Source organism: Hippopotamus amphibius, chromosome 13, assembly GCF_030028045.1.
Source record: "Hippopotamus amphibius kiboko isolate mHipAmp2 chromosome 13, mHipAmp2.hap2, whole genome shotgun sequence".
In the NCBI taxonomy this organism is placed as follows: domain Eukaryota; kingdom Metazoa; phylum Chordata; class Mammalia; order Artiodactyla; family Hippopotamidae; genus Hippopotamus; species Hippopotamus amphibius.
Window position 1 is genome coordinate 1,303,885 of NC_080198.1, and position 19,188 is coordinate 1,323,072.

A 19,188-nucleotide genomic window follows, 5' to 3' on the forward strand; every position below is an offset into this window, starting at 1 on the left:
CAGCAATGAGGAGCCTGCGCACCACAACAAAGAGTAGCCCCTGCTCTCAGCGACTAGAGAAAGCCCTTGTGCAGCAAAGAAGACCCAACACAGCCAAATAATAAATAAATTAGTTAATTAAAAAAAATAAAATAAAAAAATAAAACTAATTAAGACCTTTCAAAACAGCAAGTACAAAATACTAAGATACCATTTAGGGAAAAAAAATCTTTTCCACCAACAAATATTTCTAAAAACAATAACAAAGAATTATAAAGATGAAATTCTATGATTCAATACCTGAAATCTTGATATTAAACAAAATAACCTTTAAAAACTACTTTCAATTTTTAGTTATTTAATTCTATTTAGGCCATTCATTTCTTTTCTTAAGTCCTAATTGGGAAGTCTCTTGGGAAATGTTTAAAAGATCTCAATTTGCCATCTTAAAATATCCCCAATTCTATAACACTCAGGATAAATGATCTTCAATTCAGACGTAATAAAGTCTAAAGAAAGAAAACTTAGAGAAAAAAACACAAAAGAATAGAATTTATAAGAATGTGTTAAAAATTTTTTCTTATAGTTTTGAGTCCATAAAACTAAAAATTTAAACCAAAAAACTGCTTAAAGACTGCTAAGCATTTTTCAGGAATTAAAGACCAAAGACTTTGGAAATTTGTCCAAGCTATGAATCTTAGATATAAAGTTTCTTTCAGACAACATCCTAATGAAAAATGGTTTCTGGAACTCACAACCCTCCGGACGGGGTTGGGTCCAGGCCCCAGGCCCCACTGGGTGGGTTCTGCGATCAAAGCCACCTTCCTATGAGCCCTTTTTTCCCTAGATGGGATGAGACTCAGAGAAGGACTCTGATCCTACGTGGTCCTGTGCGAAGCCGCCTGGCTCTGCCAGCCTGCATCTGTGGGGCGGAGACGGAGCGGCAACTTGCAGCAGAGCTCCCTCGGCAGGGGGCGCCATCTGCCCAGGCTGAGCCCTTCTGCCAGCTGTCAGACCGAAGCCCGGCCTGACCAAAGCAAAGTCCAGAAAATGACAGGGCCTATGTGGCAGGGACGCCAGCCTCTCCAGGTCACGTGTCCTGTTTCCAGACGCTGCGCAGGTAGCCAGGCTCTGGCTGGCCTAGACCTGCCGCAAGCTGCCTTCCCTTCAAGACTGCAGAAGACACCTGCGACAACGACAAGCAGGGATTCAGGGAGGGGCTGCAAGGTGCCGCCACAGACACTTGCGTCCTGCACACACATCCTCCTCCTGAGCGGGGGCGATCACCGAGCGGGGGCCTGCCCCACCGCCAGCAGCACGGCTCCGTCTAAGCTCAGCAGAGGCAAAGCCCCTCCATCCAGGCAGGTCTGGGTGAGCCACCAGTCTGGGCTCCTCACTCACTCTGGCTCCTGCTCTGAGCTGAGACACGCATGGCCTTGAGGTCTCTTTCCAGATCCCTGCACCCCCTGCTGCAGGGAGCACGCGGCCTGCTGGGCTACGCTGCCCTCACTACTGTGCTGCAGGCTTGAGGAGGGCTCTGCACCACCCCCTCGTGCCCCAGCACTGCGGGGACCAGGCCCCGACACTCACCGGAGTGCAGAAAACCAGTGAGCCAACAACTGGGCACACGCGTGCTTAGGCTCAAGAGCTGGAAAGGGGGCGCATCCTCTGGGCTCCCTTCTTGAAGGCAGGCCTCAGAGGGCTGGGTGGGGGGAGGTGCCAGTGTGGCTCCAAGAAGGTCTGGGCCAGAAAGAAATGGCTGGTTTCACAGTCAGAGGCCTGGGCTTTCATCCTATCTTTACGATCATGTTGTCATTCTGTTTCCTCATCTGAAAAGTGAAGGCAAGATCTGCACCTCCTGGAGCTAGGAGGGTGACGGAGGTTAACACAGGCCATATCACCAAGGGCTGGCCCATCTGACCTTACCTTTGCCCACTCCAACCAGATGACCAAGTCACACCCCACTGGAACCCAGGCACCCCGAGGAGGCCCTCATGTGCAAAAACAGAGTGACTGCCGCGCCAGCCACCGCGATGGAATGCAGTCAAGCCTCTCTGAGTGTTTCCCTCGAAATGACCACGACCGCCCTTCACCCATCCTGAGTTGTGGCGCTGTGGGACAAGAGTGACCCTGGAGGAACAAACGAGCCTGGACAGAAGGTGGAAAAGCCTGTGGTACCTGATGACACAGTTGCCTCGGTTGGACGCAAAGATGACGATGGGAGCGATGGAAGACTCCAGCGCCCGGTGCAGGTAGGTGAAGCACTCGATGTCCAGCATGTGGACCTCGTCGACAAAGAGCACGCCCGGAACCAGCTCCGCCACGCCCTGGTCGATGTACTTGTTCACCACCTTGTTAATCTCCCCTCGGAGTTTATCTAGGAGTCGGCAAGGATGGACAGGCAGGGTCAGTACAGGAGGGGGAGGCTGTCACTCTTCTCTGCTCCCATCCAAACTTAATCCAAGGCCAGGGCTGACTGCTAGCTGTGTGACCCCACAAGCAGGCCACTCCCCACTCCAGGCTTCAGTTGCATTTGAAAACAGGGATAACTTTACCTAAAAGTCACAATATCAGCAGCCTCCCCTGAAGATGTGTTTTGTTAAGTTTGTAAATGGCTTTTACACGTTCTGCACGTCTTCACAAGGGGTGCACTCCCAGGTCAGTCACACTCTCCACCAGGCCTTACTATCTCACACTCCAGAGCCCTGGGAGCCCTGGAAGATGGGAGTTTTCATATGCAAATTTCCCTGAGCTGCACTCCTTAAATGACCCTTTCTCTTGGCCCAGTGTGACAAAGATTCGGTTAATTAACTTTCAATCAAGTGCCTGGAGGAAGGAAGAGAGTGCAGTTTTCCTTCTCCTCTGGAGGGAAACCTGTGAGGAATGACAGGGTCTAAAGAAAGGCCCCATCTCAGAGCTTCTAAGAGGGAGCTGAATCGCCATCCAAGGTCACAGTTCTCATTCTCCAAACCAGCGCCTATATTATCAACCCACAAACCCAGCACCTTCCACCACAGCCATGAAACGGGGATGGGCAAAGCTGTGTTAAGATAAGGACATTGCTCTGGATGGCTCTAATAGAAAGGGCTCAGATCACGCCACAAGCTGAAACTTTAAAGAAAACAAAGCTTTAAAGCTTAACAGTTTCAGGTGACAAAGCTATAGATGGTAATTAGAAAAAAGAGGGGCATACCAGTTAGGGAGAGGAGAAGGTACACTACAGGCCCACAGGGACAGCCACACTCCTGCCTCGCCTGGGGATGCAGGCCCGGAGCCAAGGCCGCAAGCCTGCCATGCACTGCAGGAGCGGCACGACCTGTGACAGCCTCCGTCTCCAGGGTGAGCGTGAGGATGCTGAGGACAGCCACACGCTGCCAGGAGGCAGGAGCGCGCCTCCCCACGCACGCGCCATGTTAGGGACTGGGTGCGTCAGACCCCAGGCCCCGCTCCGCTGCTTCTCTCACCTGTGATCTCCGTCTTCTTCGGCTTCATGAGCTGACCCATCATGGACAGGATGTCTTGTCCACCCTGCACAAGAGAAGACGGAGGAGTCAGGACCGCTTCTTACGGCAGCGGCAAACGCCTCATCACCACCACCTGCGGTGCCCCTCGTCAGCGTGGCAGGTCAACAGGGGTCCTGAGATGTGGAGACCCCGGGCACCTGCAGTGGAAGCGTGAGGAGGTTCCATCGACCTGCCAGAATCAAACAAAATGCCTTTGTGGGAAGTACAAGCTCTGTGGGGCCTGCCCCCTCCCCCCCCCCACCAGGCGTGCCTCTTCCCAATCCCGAATGCCTTCCTCCCACAGGACTGCCAGCCCTTCCCTGGGCATCCAGCTCTTTCAGACTCAGTTCAAGCCCACCTGCCAGGAACCACATTCTGCTTCCTGGGAAGGTCCTCTGTGGGGTGTCTGACCCCAACCCTATCTTACTGCTCCAGCCCCCTGGGGACAGCCTCATGGACTCGTGTCCCCCTGCCTGCTCACTAGGCCAGGCTGCCAGAGCTGCTCAGAGCCAAGGCCCGTCCCTGCAGCAGGCCAACCCCTCGCAGGCTCACTGGCTGCCGCACCCTCCTGCCAGCTCCTCACAGTGCAGGCAGCAAGAAGCCAACATTTTGTGATCACCTGCTGCTTCCAGGCCCTGGGACACAGGTGCTTCCTGAATGTTCAACAGTGAAAGGGAGCACATGTTTCCCGAATACTTGCCTGGCCAGGTAGGAAATATCATGCCCTTTCACAGAGGAGCAAACTCAAAATCAGAGTGCCCTAAATCAAGGAAACCTGAGGACCCGAAGTGACTGCTAGCCAAGCCCATCAGTGTCAGGCAACACCATCCCTGACGGGACTTGGGCAAGACTCGCCAGGCAAGAGACTCCCTGCAGGCTGGGCCACAGACTGAGGGGAGATCCTTTAGCAATTTCTCCGCCAAGGCTCCAAGGGACAACACCCACGGGTCAGAGTTCAGGTTAGAAAGCCTATTCCCCTGCTAGTGAAGAGGGGGCCCCTCTGAGGATGAAGAGGAAACCAAACCCAGAGACCACCTGCAGGGAGGCGTCAGGTTCTCTGAATCACACATTTCCCAGAGATGGCACAAAGTCATCCTGGCCTCTCCCCACATTTCACTAGTCAGCACACAGGCATCTATCGTCTACTCGCACGAGAAGCAGGGACACTTCCAGCTCAAAGCTATAAAACTGGGGATTCTGCTAAGCAGGGGTAAGACAGAGCTTTGTCAGCCTCCCTGAAATCCTGCCCTCCGCCATTCACACCCAGAGCAGCCCAGGCCCGAGCCCAGAGCTGGAGAGAAGCCAGGGAGAAGCTGGCCAGCGTGGGGCCAGAGGCTGGGCTGGGAGAAGGAACAATGCGCAGGAAGCCATCTGTGACTAGAGCATTTGAACTGCAACAAAGGAGCCCTCGTAGCTCTTGTCCACGTTAATTGCTGAACATTACAGAGAGAAAGGGACCGTCTGCCCTAAGAAGCGGCAGCGAGAGCCTCCAGCACACAAAAGGCTCCCGTGCCAGCAGGGCCGGCTGCCCGGAGGTACCCGGGGACGGTACCCAGGGGCCGTACCTGGGGCCGTGCGTTGGCCACATCCAAGTCATGCAAAGTCACGTCCTGGATGATTTCCTTCTTCTTGTGCACGTCCCCCTTGGGCAAGGGGACGTACTCTTCAGCTTCAAGGTCGAATTCTGTGGCGTAGGTATCACACCTGCCCTGCCTCTGCAGAGACAGAGAAGCCTGAGTGCCCGATGAGCCCCACGGCCAAGTCCCCAAGCGGCACAGAATGAGATAAAAGTCTCAGGTCCCAAATGCAGCCTGACAGCCGCCTTGACAAACTGCAAACACGGCCTGCTCCCCGCTGCCAAGAGCAGGAGCTATCTGCTCATTGCTGGGTTCCAAAACCCAGCTGAAAACACCCGATACTTTCTCCCAGAATCTTTCCCCCTTTCTTTTAACTGTATGCAATTCCCGATAAAGGGCAAATCCAGTAGATTAACTGGAGACGGAGGGGCCGTTCAGACTCTTTTGCAGGTGGGTGATTTATTGCATGATATGAAGTACGCTCATGCATTAAACAGCGAGGAACTCTGTGCAGGACACTGGAAATCAGATATAAAAAGAATGCCAGCTAATGCAGCATTCCTTTCCACGTGCATATATCTTGGGAAGAAAATACCAAAGAGATAAAAGGAAGATTAAATACCCTGCACATTTCAATTTGAAAATGACTACAGTTGCTTCGTTTCCTCACCATTCTCCCCCTCTGAACAGGTTTTAGTATTTTTCTAACAGACTGTCTGTTTTAATCGTGAGAAGGCTGAAGAATGCCGATACAGGGAAAGCAAACTTGACTAAACATAAAGGGGTCGCCGCTGACCTTTACGATGCCTCCATCAGCATCAGAGCAGACACAGCGCCCCTCCCCGCACGCCCCGGACCCCTGAAGAAAGGAAGCCACTTTCCGGCCACCTGGGTCTCCTCGCGGCATTACCTTCACGGCCCCACTGTTGGCTTCGATGTAAATCACATCTCCAGCTTCTACTCGCTCTTTCTGCAAACTTTCAAAAATGCTGGGGTCCAGCTTAAAAAAAAAAAAAAGTGAAGAGAGCACTAGAATACACATTGTATTTATTTCCCACACACACACACACACACACACAGCAGCCTCCCACGTGAGAGCCGAGGCAGCTAACGACCGTGTAGACAGAGAACCCGTGTGTGTGAGGATGCATGAGACAGGCTTTGGGGTTCCAGTGTCCCAGAGAGAAGGCAGGAGAAGGGCCCACAGGGAGACCTAAGCTCCCCCTTCCTTTCACTCCAGAGGCTGCAAACTGGCAAATATGGCTCTGACCGCTTGCGGGTGGGACCCATCCTGTCCACGGACCAGAGACACGAATGCCCCCTTTTGAGACAGCTTTGCCTGCTTCTATTCTTTGCCCTCCCCACCTTGGGCAGGGGCAGCAGCTTCTGCACCGGAAGCACTGAGAGAAGCTGCTTACTCTCCACGGCCGCCCTTCTGCGGGGCTGTGGTTTTGGACAGGCTCTCTGAGCTTCAGTTTCCTCATCTACATAACAGCACCCGGGCATGATCACATTACAGATGTGTAGCATTCAGAGAAAACATAAAACCAGGATCTTTCTCAAGCCAGTCGATTCAGATCCCAGTGTTTGCTCCCGTGGGCCCACCCGCTTTTATCTCCAGAAGAGGAAAGCAGCACGCGTTCTCCAAACCATCCACGTTCAGGCCACCCTGGGCCATCAGTATTCTGGGGCAGCCCCTTTTGTAAGGCATCAGTATTGAGAAATACGTTTCTCTCTGTTAAACTTCAAGGGGAGCTGTTCCTCTCCACGCTCAAACAAAATTAAAGAGCAAAAACTCAACAGGACTCCGTAGAGAAAGCCAGACATAAAAGAACACATATTGTACGATTCTGTTTATGTGAAATGTTCAGGAAAGGCAAATACATAGAAAGTAGATGAGTGGTTGCCAGGGCCTGGGGGTGGGAATGGGGAGCTACTACAAACAGACATAAGATCTCCTTTGGGGGTAGTGAAAATGTCCTACAGTTGGATGGTGATGATAGCTGTACAACTCTGTAAACCAATTAAAACTCATTGTGTTGTACACTTAAAATTTTACTTAATGAGACCTCAATGAAGTTGTTACAAAGAGTAACCACAGAAGGAACCCTGGGCTCTACCCCGGGGGGGGGGGGCAATGGCCCCGGGACCACTGCCGTGAGCATGAGGGTGGGGGTGGCAGGCCCCTCATGCAGGGCTGGGGTGAGAGAGGCACTCCATGAAGACAGTGGGACCTCCTCCTTCACACTTAAATATCCACGGAGTGTCTGAGCTCCATCTATCCAAACAGCTCGTACATATGCTCACAGGGGCTGGAAGTACTCATCCTGGAAGCAAAACATTCACACTTTTGTTACTTTCTTAAAGAAACTGCAAAACAGCTTTATGGGTAGCTGAACTTTAAACTACATACCTTATTTTATCTATCTTACATAGGATGGCACACATCTTTTTTTTTTTTCCCTCAAGCATGTTTATATCGGTTAATTTCCCAAATGAATTGACTGAAGATGTAGTTACTGGCAAGGTGGCAGAGCCTACTAAGAAATCTAATTAATACAGAACGGGAGAGGTGAGCGGGAGGTTTAAGAGAGAGATTTGCAGAGGAAAGCTCCTGAGATGGAAACCCTGTTAGGATAAAGAAAAATGGCCCTTTGAAGAAGTGACACTTTTATGATCTCCATAAAGCAGTGACCAAGAAACCACCTTACAGAATCAAAGAACAATAAAATTGCAGAGGAGAGCAAAGATGGAGAAATTATGTGGTCAATCTACCGCAGTTTACAGATAGAAAAATGGAGGCCCAGAGAGTTCAACTGACTTCTAAAGGTCACACAGCAAGTTGGAGGGCAGACAGCACAGTGGTTGGGACTCTGAGAGTCTGCCCTGCCACCAACTAACTGTGTGATCGTAGGATAACTGCTTAACCTCCTTGTGAGCCTCAGTTCTTTTATCTGTAAAATGAGGGAAAGTACACACACACATACACACACACACACACACACACACAGATTTGTTGACACACTTGGCCCAGAACCTGGCCCATACAAAAAATGAGAGCTGTGAAGAAAAGGTTATTCATTATTAGTAATACGGCAAAACCACAATCAGATGGCTCCATCTCACAACATCAGCAGCTACCACTTCTTAGGTAAGTGGGTGCCACACCCAAAGCTACAACTTTTAACCTCACAATAACTCTGTGAGATACATAACAGATAAGGAAACGATCACTCAGAGATTATGTCACTGCAGAAGGCCACCCTGCGGTGAGTGGCAGAGACTCCAAACCCATGCTCTTCCCCCGGCATCCGGGCTGTCTGCTTCCTCAAGGCTACAGGACAGCATGGGAGGGTCACCCAGGGCCTTCCCCACTGCCGCCACCACACTCTGGCCTGAGCAGAACCGACCACTAAAGCCACCAGCAGGGGTTTCTAGGCCTCGGCACAAAAAAGGGACTACAGCTGGTCTCTGCGCCGGGCCCTTCAGGAGTCCGCTGTCATCACTCTTCAACACCTACCAGATCCCTCAGTGTTGCATCTCCCCAGAGCATGAGTACTGGGACTGAACAGTCAGTGCCCAGGCCTGTGACACACGGGCACCGTGTGGGAAACAGGATGGCACCGCACAGCTCAGGTCCTAAACATGCACAGCTCCCTCAGCCTCCACAAGAAAAGGAGAGCCGCATCTACTGAGTCCTCTGTGTGCCTGCCCTGCCCCACACGTGACAGACGAAGCCGCACAGCGCGGGGCGCTCCGGAGGCAGAGCAGTGGCTGCGAGCACGTACTCACTTTCAGCTGCTTGGTCCCCTTGGCTGTCTTGAGCCCTATGATCACATGGCTGATGGTCTTGCCGTAGCCGCCCATGGGGTTCTCGGTCTCACACGGGGTGAGCTCCGTGACCTCGCCTTCGTACACCTCCTTGGTCTCCTTTATCCGCAGCCCTGGAAGAGACGGCAGATGCACGAGCCCTGGTGAGAAGCACGACTCCCTCTCATTCTTTTAACAGTCTTTTTAGCCATAAAACCTCTGTGTTACAAGAACCGATGAGTCAGCCTCACACGTACGTAACCTTGGGGGTAGGGAAGCACTGTGCACACGACACTGTTTTATTTCACCTTCTCAAAGGCACCTTCTACGTTCAGATTTAGAACTAGACACACAGGCCACCATCCTCAAAATTGTTTCAGACAGCCACTATACCTCCAAGGGGGGGAAATTTAGCTTAAGCCTCTAATCTGGTCTCTGAACCCAAACCTTTCTACTCCACTAGAGCAGCAACTACATGTGCGTTTGTTTCCTGCATTTTTGACTCTTGAAGGAAATTTGTAAAACCAGTGAAGTAACTCACCACGCGCCTTCTGACACTGTGAGGCCTGAACAAGGGACAGTGACGCCGCCAGGCATCTGGGCCTCTGGCTGCTCCTCACTGCACATGCCCCAAGAAGAAACACCCAGCTGTCACTCACAATTTGTAGTTGGTTGTTCTACAACTCTTCACAATTCATCTCCAAGTCAAACCTCCCCCCAATAATAAAGTACTTAGCTTTTAGATTAGAATACTGTAAATGAAGGCAAACTTATTTGAGCCTCTCCTTGTTCTAAACATCACCCACATTAGCTGTTCAATAAATGTTTGTTGTCCAATTAATTTTTAGAAGACAGCCTCAGTGCCTTTTAATACAACATTTTTGCTGCCTGAAGCATCCTTCCCTCCTTTTTGGCCTCACAGACGTCCAGCCAGAGACACACCTGCTCTACAGAGCTGCCCTGACTCACCTTCTTCCTCACCCTCCGGGCACTGCCCAGCAGCCTGTGCCTCCCCAAGCTCAGCTCCGGCACATGGACTTGTGCCGGGACCTGCAGAGCTGAGCAGCCCCTGTAAGACTGTCAACACCTGGGCTGAGGGTGCAGCCCCCCGCAGGCACACGTGAATGGATGGACCGAGGAAGTCACGTAGCAGTGAGAGGACATCATCAGGCAGACCACCCAACACCCAAGAAATCTGCCTGCGGATGTGCCTGCAAGTTCTGTATGAAGCCCGAGGTCTCTAAGGAGGACGCCACAGGATGGATGCAATAGCCCCTGTCACCATGACACCCCCAACCTCAGCACTAAAACCCAGGCCTCGTCTGGATCAAACCTTCTTCCCCTCGAAGACAGGCATGTCTCTGCCTGCTGCTCGGGCGGACAGGAAGAGCAGAAGGGGCACAAGGAACTTCTGGAGTCCTAATAAAGTCTGTTTCTTGATCTGCGTGCTGGTTGCATGAGTGTGTTATGATTTGTGCTATTTTTCTGTATGTATGTACATTATGCTTCAACATTTATAGTAACTGAAGAAAAAAGGAAACTGGGTTTTCCTAACAAAGCAATGAGAATCATTAGTAACTGAAGGTTTTCTTAAAATAGGAAGACAAATGCACATTACCGCCCCAGCTTCTCTGAAAACACACACACACACACACACACACACACACACACACACTCCTGCACAAACTGTAATTCCCAAAATCCAGGTCAAGAGCTACAAATGGCTTCCTCCAAAACCACAGCCATGCCACTGGTAAGGTAAGAAATATTAAATCTATTTTCAGAGGATTCTAGAAACTTCAACAAGAAAGCCATTCGAAGTCACTGTGCCTGCCATCAATTCGAAGGTGAGGAGAGAAACATCCTTGGGTGAGACTAGGTGAAGATGTGTATGGAAGGGGCCACTGAACTTAGGGGAAAGCTGGCAGAGCACACCAACAGCAATAAACTGTGACCCAAGGCTGCAGCGGCTCTTCACCTGTAGAAGCAGCCCTCCCACCCAGTCCAGAGGGCTGGGGCTGGGAGACAGCAGGGGGGGCTGTTACGGCTCACCTCCACCCAGCCGCCTGAAGCAGCTGTGGAAGCACTCTGTCTCCACTTCACAGATGCGGGAGTCAGGGCCAGAGGTGAGACAAAGGGTCTGTTCTTCTTCAGGGTGGACCCAGGACTGGAGTCTGAGTCTTTAGGACCCATTTCCTCCGACCATAGCACAGGGCCAGCTTACTGACAGCCTTTCCCACGAAACCTGCCCTGTCCTTTCCCTTCCAGTTACCACGTGCCCACAGACCTCATCACCCCCTTGCTGCCAGCCCTTGAATATGACCCCAGTCTCTATCTAGTTTATATTTTTCCCAGAGGTAAAAAAAGAAACATAATGGAAATACAGATTTAAAAGATATGGCACATCCCAACCAATCTATTATGTAGACCTTTATTTGTAACCTGATTTGCACAATAATACTGCAAAAGAAACACGAGACAACCTGAAATTTGTACACTAATTAGATATGTGATGATATTAAAGAATTTACTGTTAATTTTTTCTAGGTGTGAAAATGGTATTTTTTAAGTCCTTATTTTTTAGAGATACATACTGAAATATTTACAGACAAGAATGCAGGTCTGCAATCGGATGGGGCCATGGGGAAGGTCATTGTTACCACTTACCTACTTTCTGGGTACTTGATATTTTCCAAAATAAACATTTTAACAAAGCAAAAAGAAAAAACAATGAACTACTAGTCTACAACCTGCAGAATCACTAACATCAAAAAGACTGACAACATCAAGAGTAGGTAAGGATGCAGAACAGGAAGGCGTCCACTGTGGGTGGGGCTGCGAGCTGGTCTAGGAACACCATGGCATTTATCACCTCCTAAGCTGAACACATGACAACCCGCGACCCTGCGCATCACCACCGAGGTATACACCCACGAGGCCTGGGTGCACGTGCGCACCAAAGGACACAGCCAGCAGTGGTCACGCAGCATTGTTCCTGGTTGCCAAACACTGGGAAACTCCCACGTCTACCTGCAGTGGAAGAGGTACCTGCACTGTGGTGTACTCACACAATAGAATACCACGGAGCAGTGAGAAACGATTACGGCTGCACGCGACCAGAGGGATCAATCTCAAAACCAGGACAGATGCGACCGTGTGGGTGCTCTGGGGTATTGGCAATATCTCTTTCTTGATTGGCTGCTGGGTTTTCATTTGATAATAATCCAGCAAGGTATACATTGACGTTCGTGCACTCTTCTGTATACATGCACCAAGCTACACAGCCACTTTTAAAAGAAATATCCAAGTAAATAATACCAGTGGGACTGGGTAAAGGAAGAATACTGCTGGCTTAAGTTGAGGGAGCGCTGCTCCAGACCTCTACTGGATCCAGTCACAGTCCTCACCCTGCAGACTCACCTGCCAGCTTCTACAATTCCTCCCACCCTGACCGCACTGAGACCATGTGCCCCCAATCCTCGGGGGTTGGGACCCTGTCATCATTATGAGTTTAAAGCTCCCCAGAGGATCCCAACGTACAGCCCCAGCTGAGAGACACTCATCTAAAGAATGAATGAAGAACTCTGTTCTGCTCAGGACACGGAGACACAGACTACTCTGAGGGCAGGGAGCCCTGTAAGGGTTTGGGTGTCCTCACCACCAAGCCTCCTCTGTGCTGACAGGGAGACATCCCAGTGGCAGAAAGAAACCCTGCCCATGCTGTCAGCCCCTCTCAATCACTTCCCACTTTCAAACTTGGTCACTATCTTATCAGTGGGTTGTTCGCCTTCTTTCCCCAGAAACCCAATCAGGATAAAGACTCTCGGATATTAAAGTTAAGGAATAAGTTCTATTCTACCTTCATTTGATCTGATCACCTACAAATGGAAGTCTTGGAATAGCCCCAAAAGAGAGGCTGCATTTCATTTCTACCTTACTTAATGCTTAGTTCCTGAATAGCAAGACAAAAATTTTCCAAACAACATGAATGTACCAGAAGATTGTGCCCAAACTGGAACTTTCTGTACTTCTAAAATTAACTTCGATTTTTTGAAAATCAAAACTTTTATATCCCACAGAGATACATTCCTTCAAATGGAATGCTTCCCTCTATTTACTGGTAGATGACTGTGGCATGAAATTCCTTGAGTGGGGGAAGAAAGGCATTCCCATCTCTCACTAGCAGCTGTATTTGTTTAGAACTTGCTCTGTGCTGACAAGCAGGCAGGGGATGTGGGTGACGGACAATGGAACCGGCTGTTAGCCAGGAAAGGGGCTGGGCTGGCGCTATCTCTGGCAACGACATCGTGAGCGACACAGGTTTCATCTGCTGGCTCAGGTTTCTAAAGCCCTGACAGGGACCTTCATCACGTCAAGGAAACAGCACAGACTCCTTGCTTTTTATTTCTGGTCAGCTTACCGCTTCCTCCCCACCCCCTGTGCGACTTCACAGGAATTCAAAGGCAGAGGAAGACGGGCAGGGTTCCCTTTTGAAGACAGTCAATGGCCTGCCTTTTTATTCTGTGGCAGGATCAAGAAATTTCTCTTCACCTTGATGCCATCCAAAGAACTGCATTGCCCCATCCCCTCAAAAATGACAAATCACAAAACAGAATCCCAGGAAATTTATCTCTATTTTTTCAAATTTTAAAGCATGTAAGTTAACTTTAAGCAACCCAAACATATGGCATTCATGAAAAGGTAAGTTTTGTCATCTTTTATCAATATCGGAAAAATATTTTTTAAATAAATAAAAATACATTTAAAAAGTACTGAGATATCTGAACCAACCGTTAACATTTTACTCATCTCATGACTTAATACATGAAATAAAATCTCTGGCACATGCTCATTAAATTTTCGAAAACGACTCATAGAGACTTTAAACCAGGAAGAGGGTCCTGCGCGCCGTTTCCACGGTTCTTCCAGATACAACACGATGTGTAATAACACATGCTGAGCCTCACAAAGAGAAAGGCTGGTAAAGAAGCAAGACACAGCACCTAAAGTAGCTCCCGTTCACATCAAGTTTACAGAAGGGGTGAAACTAAGCCACTCTGCCTAGGGGACGGACACACACACACACACACACACACACACACACACATGGGCGTACAGGGTTCTGAGTGCCCCAGAAGCCACTGCCACAGCACTCGCGCTGTGGGGAGGCGTAGGAGCGTGAGGGGCTGTGACCTGGGAGGGCACGAGCTGCGTCTGTGGTGCCAGCCATGCTCTGTACCTTGCTGAATGGTGACTGCATGAGCATCTACTTCACTATTAATTGTTAAACTACAGGTATTTTTACACTTTTCTATGTGTATGTTATATGTCAGTTTAAAATAAGCACAAAAAAATCTGATGTTTCAAAGTAAAAAAATGTTTCCTGTAAGAAATATTTTGCAGTTTAAAAACAACCCAGAACTCAGCCTGCGGACAGAGCGCACCGTCTCTGGTTTCTAAACCAGCCTCCAACAAGAGTCCCAAACTCCAGTGCCCCAGGGGCTGGCGGGGCCGGCAGAGCAACAGAGCACGCCCCTCGGGAGGAGCCGCTGCAGGCCGCTCTGCGCAGGAGGCTCCGGCTTTGCCTGGGCCCCTGTGGCCGCACGGGAATGCAAGCTGCTTTCATTTTATAGGACATCTCCCAATTTCCAAATACTGGCAACTATTTAAAAAGTGACCAAAAAACAGTGTAAACAACATCTGTCTGTCGACCAGACACAGACTGAGGGCTAGAGGCCTCTGTTCTCCTCTACCTGCTTCCGAGTGCACCCCTTTTCTCACTCAGAAAAACATCACGGAGCCCCCACCGTGGGCCAGGAATGGGGGCTACACCGATGAGCGCGGCCCGGTACACCCACAGCAATACTCCGCAGGTGCCCAGCCTGCTCCTCAAATACGTCCCACCTCCAAACACCCATCCTCACCTCCTGTCTCTCCCAGCCCCACGTCTAAGCTTTCAGGAAACCCCATCAGCTCCACGATCCAACCAGACCCAGGATCCAACCACTTCTTCCCACCTGCACCTCCACCGCCCCGGTCCACGCGCCCCTGCCTCGCGCTCAGACTCCTCATGGGCTCCTTGCTCTGCCCTCCCTCGCCACACCCCAGCCAGAGGGGTTCTCGTAAACTCGCAACCACTCTCCAACTGCTCCTCCTTCACTCGCATAACACGCAACGCCCTACCATGGCCTAAGGTCCTACGTGAACATACCTTTAAATAGACGTCAGCATTCTTGAGGAAAGAATTCTGGGCTGAGGCAAATCCACTCTTTTTTAAACATTCATAATTTCCTTGACGTGTTCTAGTAAGTTTCGTTCTTGAGAATACTAACCTTGTTCCAACAACCAGAGGGACTGTAAAATGACACAGGCACTCTGACCAGGGTTCAGGACCTACAACTCGGCAAGTATATCCTAGAGACAGACGCCCACGTGTGCATCACATATTTTTTAATAGCTGAATAGGAATAACCTATTTCTACAAGTAGGTCGGAGGGAAACTAAGATCTCCCCAGACCTAGACAAGCAGGAACGGGGCCAGGAGAACGCCCCAGAAGTCCCGGCTAGCAAGAAGACCTGGGAAAGTGGCCATTTTCTGCTCCCAGCACTTGGTGAGAGCATGGGCTCCAGCGTGAGACAGGTGCCGGCTCAGACTGAAGCACTGCTGCAGAGCACTAGCTGGGTCACCGCAGGCTCGTTATTTCACATCATGAGACTCTGTTTTGTCAGATGCAAATGCGGACTGAGAGCCTCCTCTTGGGGAGGACCTGGCACGCCACATCACTCAGTTCGGCAGCACCAGGCCCTGCGTGGCTGGCATCACAGCCTCGAAGCTCCGCTGTCCCATGTGGTTTCCTCGCTCGCTGACCGGCTCAGCGTGCAGGCCGGGCGTCCTGACAGCATGACACACGACACACAGTGCTACTGGCTGATGTCCAAAACCTTTTCAGTGGACTGTCATCTCGAAAAGCACAATAAGCCTGCCAGGAAAATCTATTTTGTCAGATGAAGAACCCCATCCCCAAAGCTGGGGCCCACATTTGCTGGTTGCTAAAGCACATCTATTGGAAAAGCTGGGTTTTTGTTTTGTTTGCAAAGATAACACTAATGGTGCCAAAAGAAAAACAGCAGTGCCATGAATACAAGTCCTAGAGGCATTTTCATAAGGAAGAGGCAGGTGAGGACAAGCCTCGGACGGGCACGGACGGGGTAAGGCGTGCTGGGCACTGGGCGCAGGCAGGTACTCACCAATGGCCCTGCGGAAGTTCTCCATCAGCACTTCTGTCTTCTTGATCTCTGTGGAGTAAACTTCACTCCCCACCATTGGGCAGAAAGGGACCTTACTACCCAGCTCCTGAGCAATAGCCAGAGCCAGAGCTGTCTACAGAAGAAAACAAAGGAAATGCACTTATTTCACATTCTTGAAATATGATAATTCAGGAACATGTGCTGTAAGAAAATTATTAACTAGGAACTGAAATCCTAGTCCTTTTAGTTTTAATATCGTTTGCATGTTTCACAGTAAACATTTGATGACTTTTGTGGACAGTCGATTTCCAGTATAAGTGGCATCTCTAATGGTCTCTGTCATCACAAGAGTTGTCACGACTGAGACGTGGCCAGTGCAGGTCCAGCTCCTGAGGTTTCACATGCCCCTCCCACTCGCCCTACAAAGTGGACACCACTACTCTCCCCATTTCACAAATCAGGAAGCTGAGACACAGATTAAATAACATGTCCTCGGTACCATAATCTAGAAAATGGCAGAGTGGAGCCTTAAAGTCTGGCGGCAGGGTTCCAGAGATCACGTTCCCATCAGAATCAGTATAGTCTTCCAAAACTGTTCCCTCAATGTCAAAACAGAGTTCTGACCTCGTCGCAGTAGAACAGCACCACTGGGTCTCTGAGATACTGCTTTCTGTCTTTACAGACTCAGGAAGGTACCACCTTTAACTAATGGAAGGTACAACCCACCACTAATCAATAATCAAGGAACAAACGACAGGATGTTCACTTTATGCTGAGTGGCCCTGCAAATCGTGAAGGAGGACACAGGGGCTAGGATTCGGAAGACATGAGCTGGTGAAGTTACATTTGAACATGCCCTAATAAACTACAAATCGACTTTTGCTAAGATAACTATAGTCACCAGATGTGAACAGACGAAGACTTAAGAGACGCATGGTTAAACATCAAGTATGAATAGCCGGTGCCTTAAAGCTGGTGTAGGATGGGGAAGCACCATGGCCTTTTAATGCAGTTTCCACCTTTCCTCCACTGTGACACGAGAGCCCAGGTAAGGTCAGTTCCCAAGGTGTATAGGCTAAGAAAGAGAACAATCTTGCTACTGAAAAATGACATGGCTCTCTGAGACAGTTTTAACACTGGCCCAGTAAAGGTTCCTCTTCTGTTCCCTGCCCTTCTGGTGATGGCTTAATCTTCAGCATGACCCTGGGCACATGACCAGTCTCTGGTGCCTGACTTCCTCATCTGTCAAATCACAGTCCTGGGTTAGATCCCTGGTAACAAACTGGTTGCCCACACACCGCTCCTGTTTTGGTCTGCAGAGTCTTATGTATGTTTTTAAACTCAGCTGTTGCCCATTTTTTAATGTTGGGAAATTTCACATAAAAATACAGTTATTTAGCTTCTTCTGAGAAGCAAGAAGTTCTGGCCACAAGGGGCCCCTCTGACCCGTGGCAGTGCTGGGAGTGGACGTCCGGGCAGCCGCCCCCTCAGCAAGTACTCGTGCTGGCTCCCGGGCACTTCACTCAGCCCCACTGCCCGTCTGAGTAGGCATCTGAGTTTGTGCCCTCGGGGCTGGAATCTCTAAAGCTGTATTCCCCTGTATCCTAAGAGTGAAGGGGAAATCTCTAGAGCATCACGGGGCAGCTAGCAGCAGGCTAAAAGCAGGACTCCCAGCAGGAGCCTCAGGACAGCCACATCCACCTTCTATCCAAACCCCGTCGCCTTCCCAGTCAACTCCTCTTTCTCTTCCCCTGTGGCTACAGGCCCACCTCCCCTCCCTCAGTTGTGAACTCCAAAGACAGTGCTGTGTCTGGTTCAATGCAGACCCTCACCACCACTAAACACAGAAGAGATGATCGATATATTCCAGTAAAATATGACAAATGCTTGGTTAACAACTGCTTCAGATGTGTCTAGTTTCCTCCATGTAAAGGCTCCCATTTGCAGACAAATGATGTGGCTACCGTGTGGACCACACTTACACCTACTACATAGGGCCGGGTGACTTACACCCTCCCAAGCAGCCTATGAACTTGATCATCTAGTTCACCTTTTGTGGGTTTAGAAACTGAAACTCAGACATTTCCAGCTCACTCCAAATCAAACAGTTACCAAGCAGCAGGGCCAGGATGCAAACCCCAATCTCCAAGACCCATTTCTGTGTGCCCACTCTCCATGTAAGTGGCACAAAAGAGAGGCTGTTGCCAAAAGATTTAAAAATCTACTTTATTTTCCATCTCATCTGAACAGCTTTTTCTAAAACTCAAACACAAAGCCCCGTTATTAAGAGTGTGCGGGCCTCAAGAGGGGAAGGGCATGCTCTGAACAAGCCCTACACTCCTGCCGGCCACTCAGTCGCGCTGCCTAAACCTTGTGGCCCGTGGGCACACTGTAACACACACGCCTCACACACACGGAGAGGGACTGGACAACCCGAAGCTCAATCTCTTGGGAGGAAAATGGTACAACGTTACAAAACCACCAAGGACCCATGCTTCCAGCAAACCAGCCACTAGAGCCACGGCCACTCCTTCCTGCTACAAAACGTGTAGAATAAGTAAATAGTCATGACAGATCCAGAGTTGTAAAATACCATTGCAAAGTAGTTTACTACTCTGAAAAGCTGGGCAGGTGTTTGACAGATGCCAGAAACCCCTGGATAAAAAGAAGCCTTGAAAAAAAAAAAAAAAAAAAGAAGCCTTGAAGGGCACACATCAGTACACAAGGTGGCCACAAAGAAAATCTCCAAGGGACAACAACAAGCTTGTCCGTCTCACGACAGCTCTGGCTGAGGGACGTCTCCCTAGCAGGCTCTCAAAGAGATTCAGGATTGGTCTCTCCACTGCCTGATGGTCAGAAAATCCAAGCCACAAAATTTCCATCATGGGCCCTGGGCTGGCAGCACAGCAGGGCCCCTCACAAGGCCTCTCCGCGAGCACTCGGCCTTACCGAGGAGGTCAGGGAAGCCGCAGATTTGATTAAACATGAGTCCACAAGCAGATACAGAATACAAAATAAATAAGAAAGTATTTCATGAACAAGGAACAAGGGGCTATCAAAAACAGCCAGAT

General features: G+C 50.0%; 1 protein-coding gene across 1 annotated transcript in view; it reads right to left on the reverse strand.

Annotated features, from left to right (window-relative positions):
- Nucleotides 1–19,188, reverse strand: part of RUVBL1 (RuvB like AAA ATPase 1) — a 32,731-nt gene that overhangs the window by 7,008 nt on the left and 6,535 nt on the right. The window contains exons 3-8 of the mRNA XM_057705664.1: nt 16,118–16,250; nt 8,852–9,003; nt 5,970–6,059; nt 5,048–5,197; nt 3,444–3,507; nt 2,158–2,356 (exon numbers count right to left, since the gene is read on the reverse strand). Of these exons, the coding sequence (XP_057561647.1) occupies nt 2,158–2,356; nt 3,444–3,507; nt 5,048–5,197; nt 5,970–6,059; nt 8,852–9,003; nt 16,118–16,250 (788 nt within the window). The remainder of the gene's footprint in view (nt 1–2,157; nt 2,357–3,443; nt 3,508–5,047; nt 5,198–5,969; nt 6,060–8,851; nt 9,004–16,117; nt 16,251–19,188) is intronic.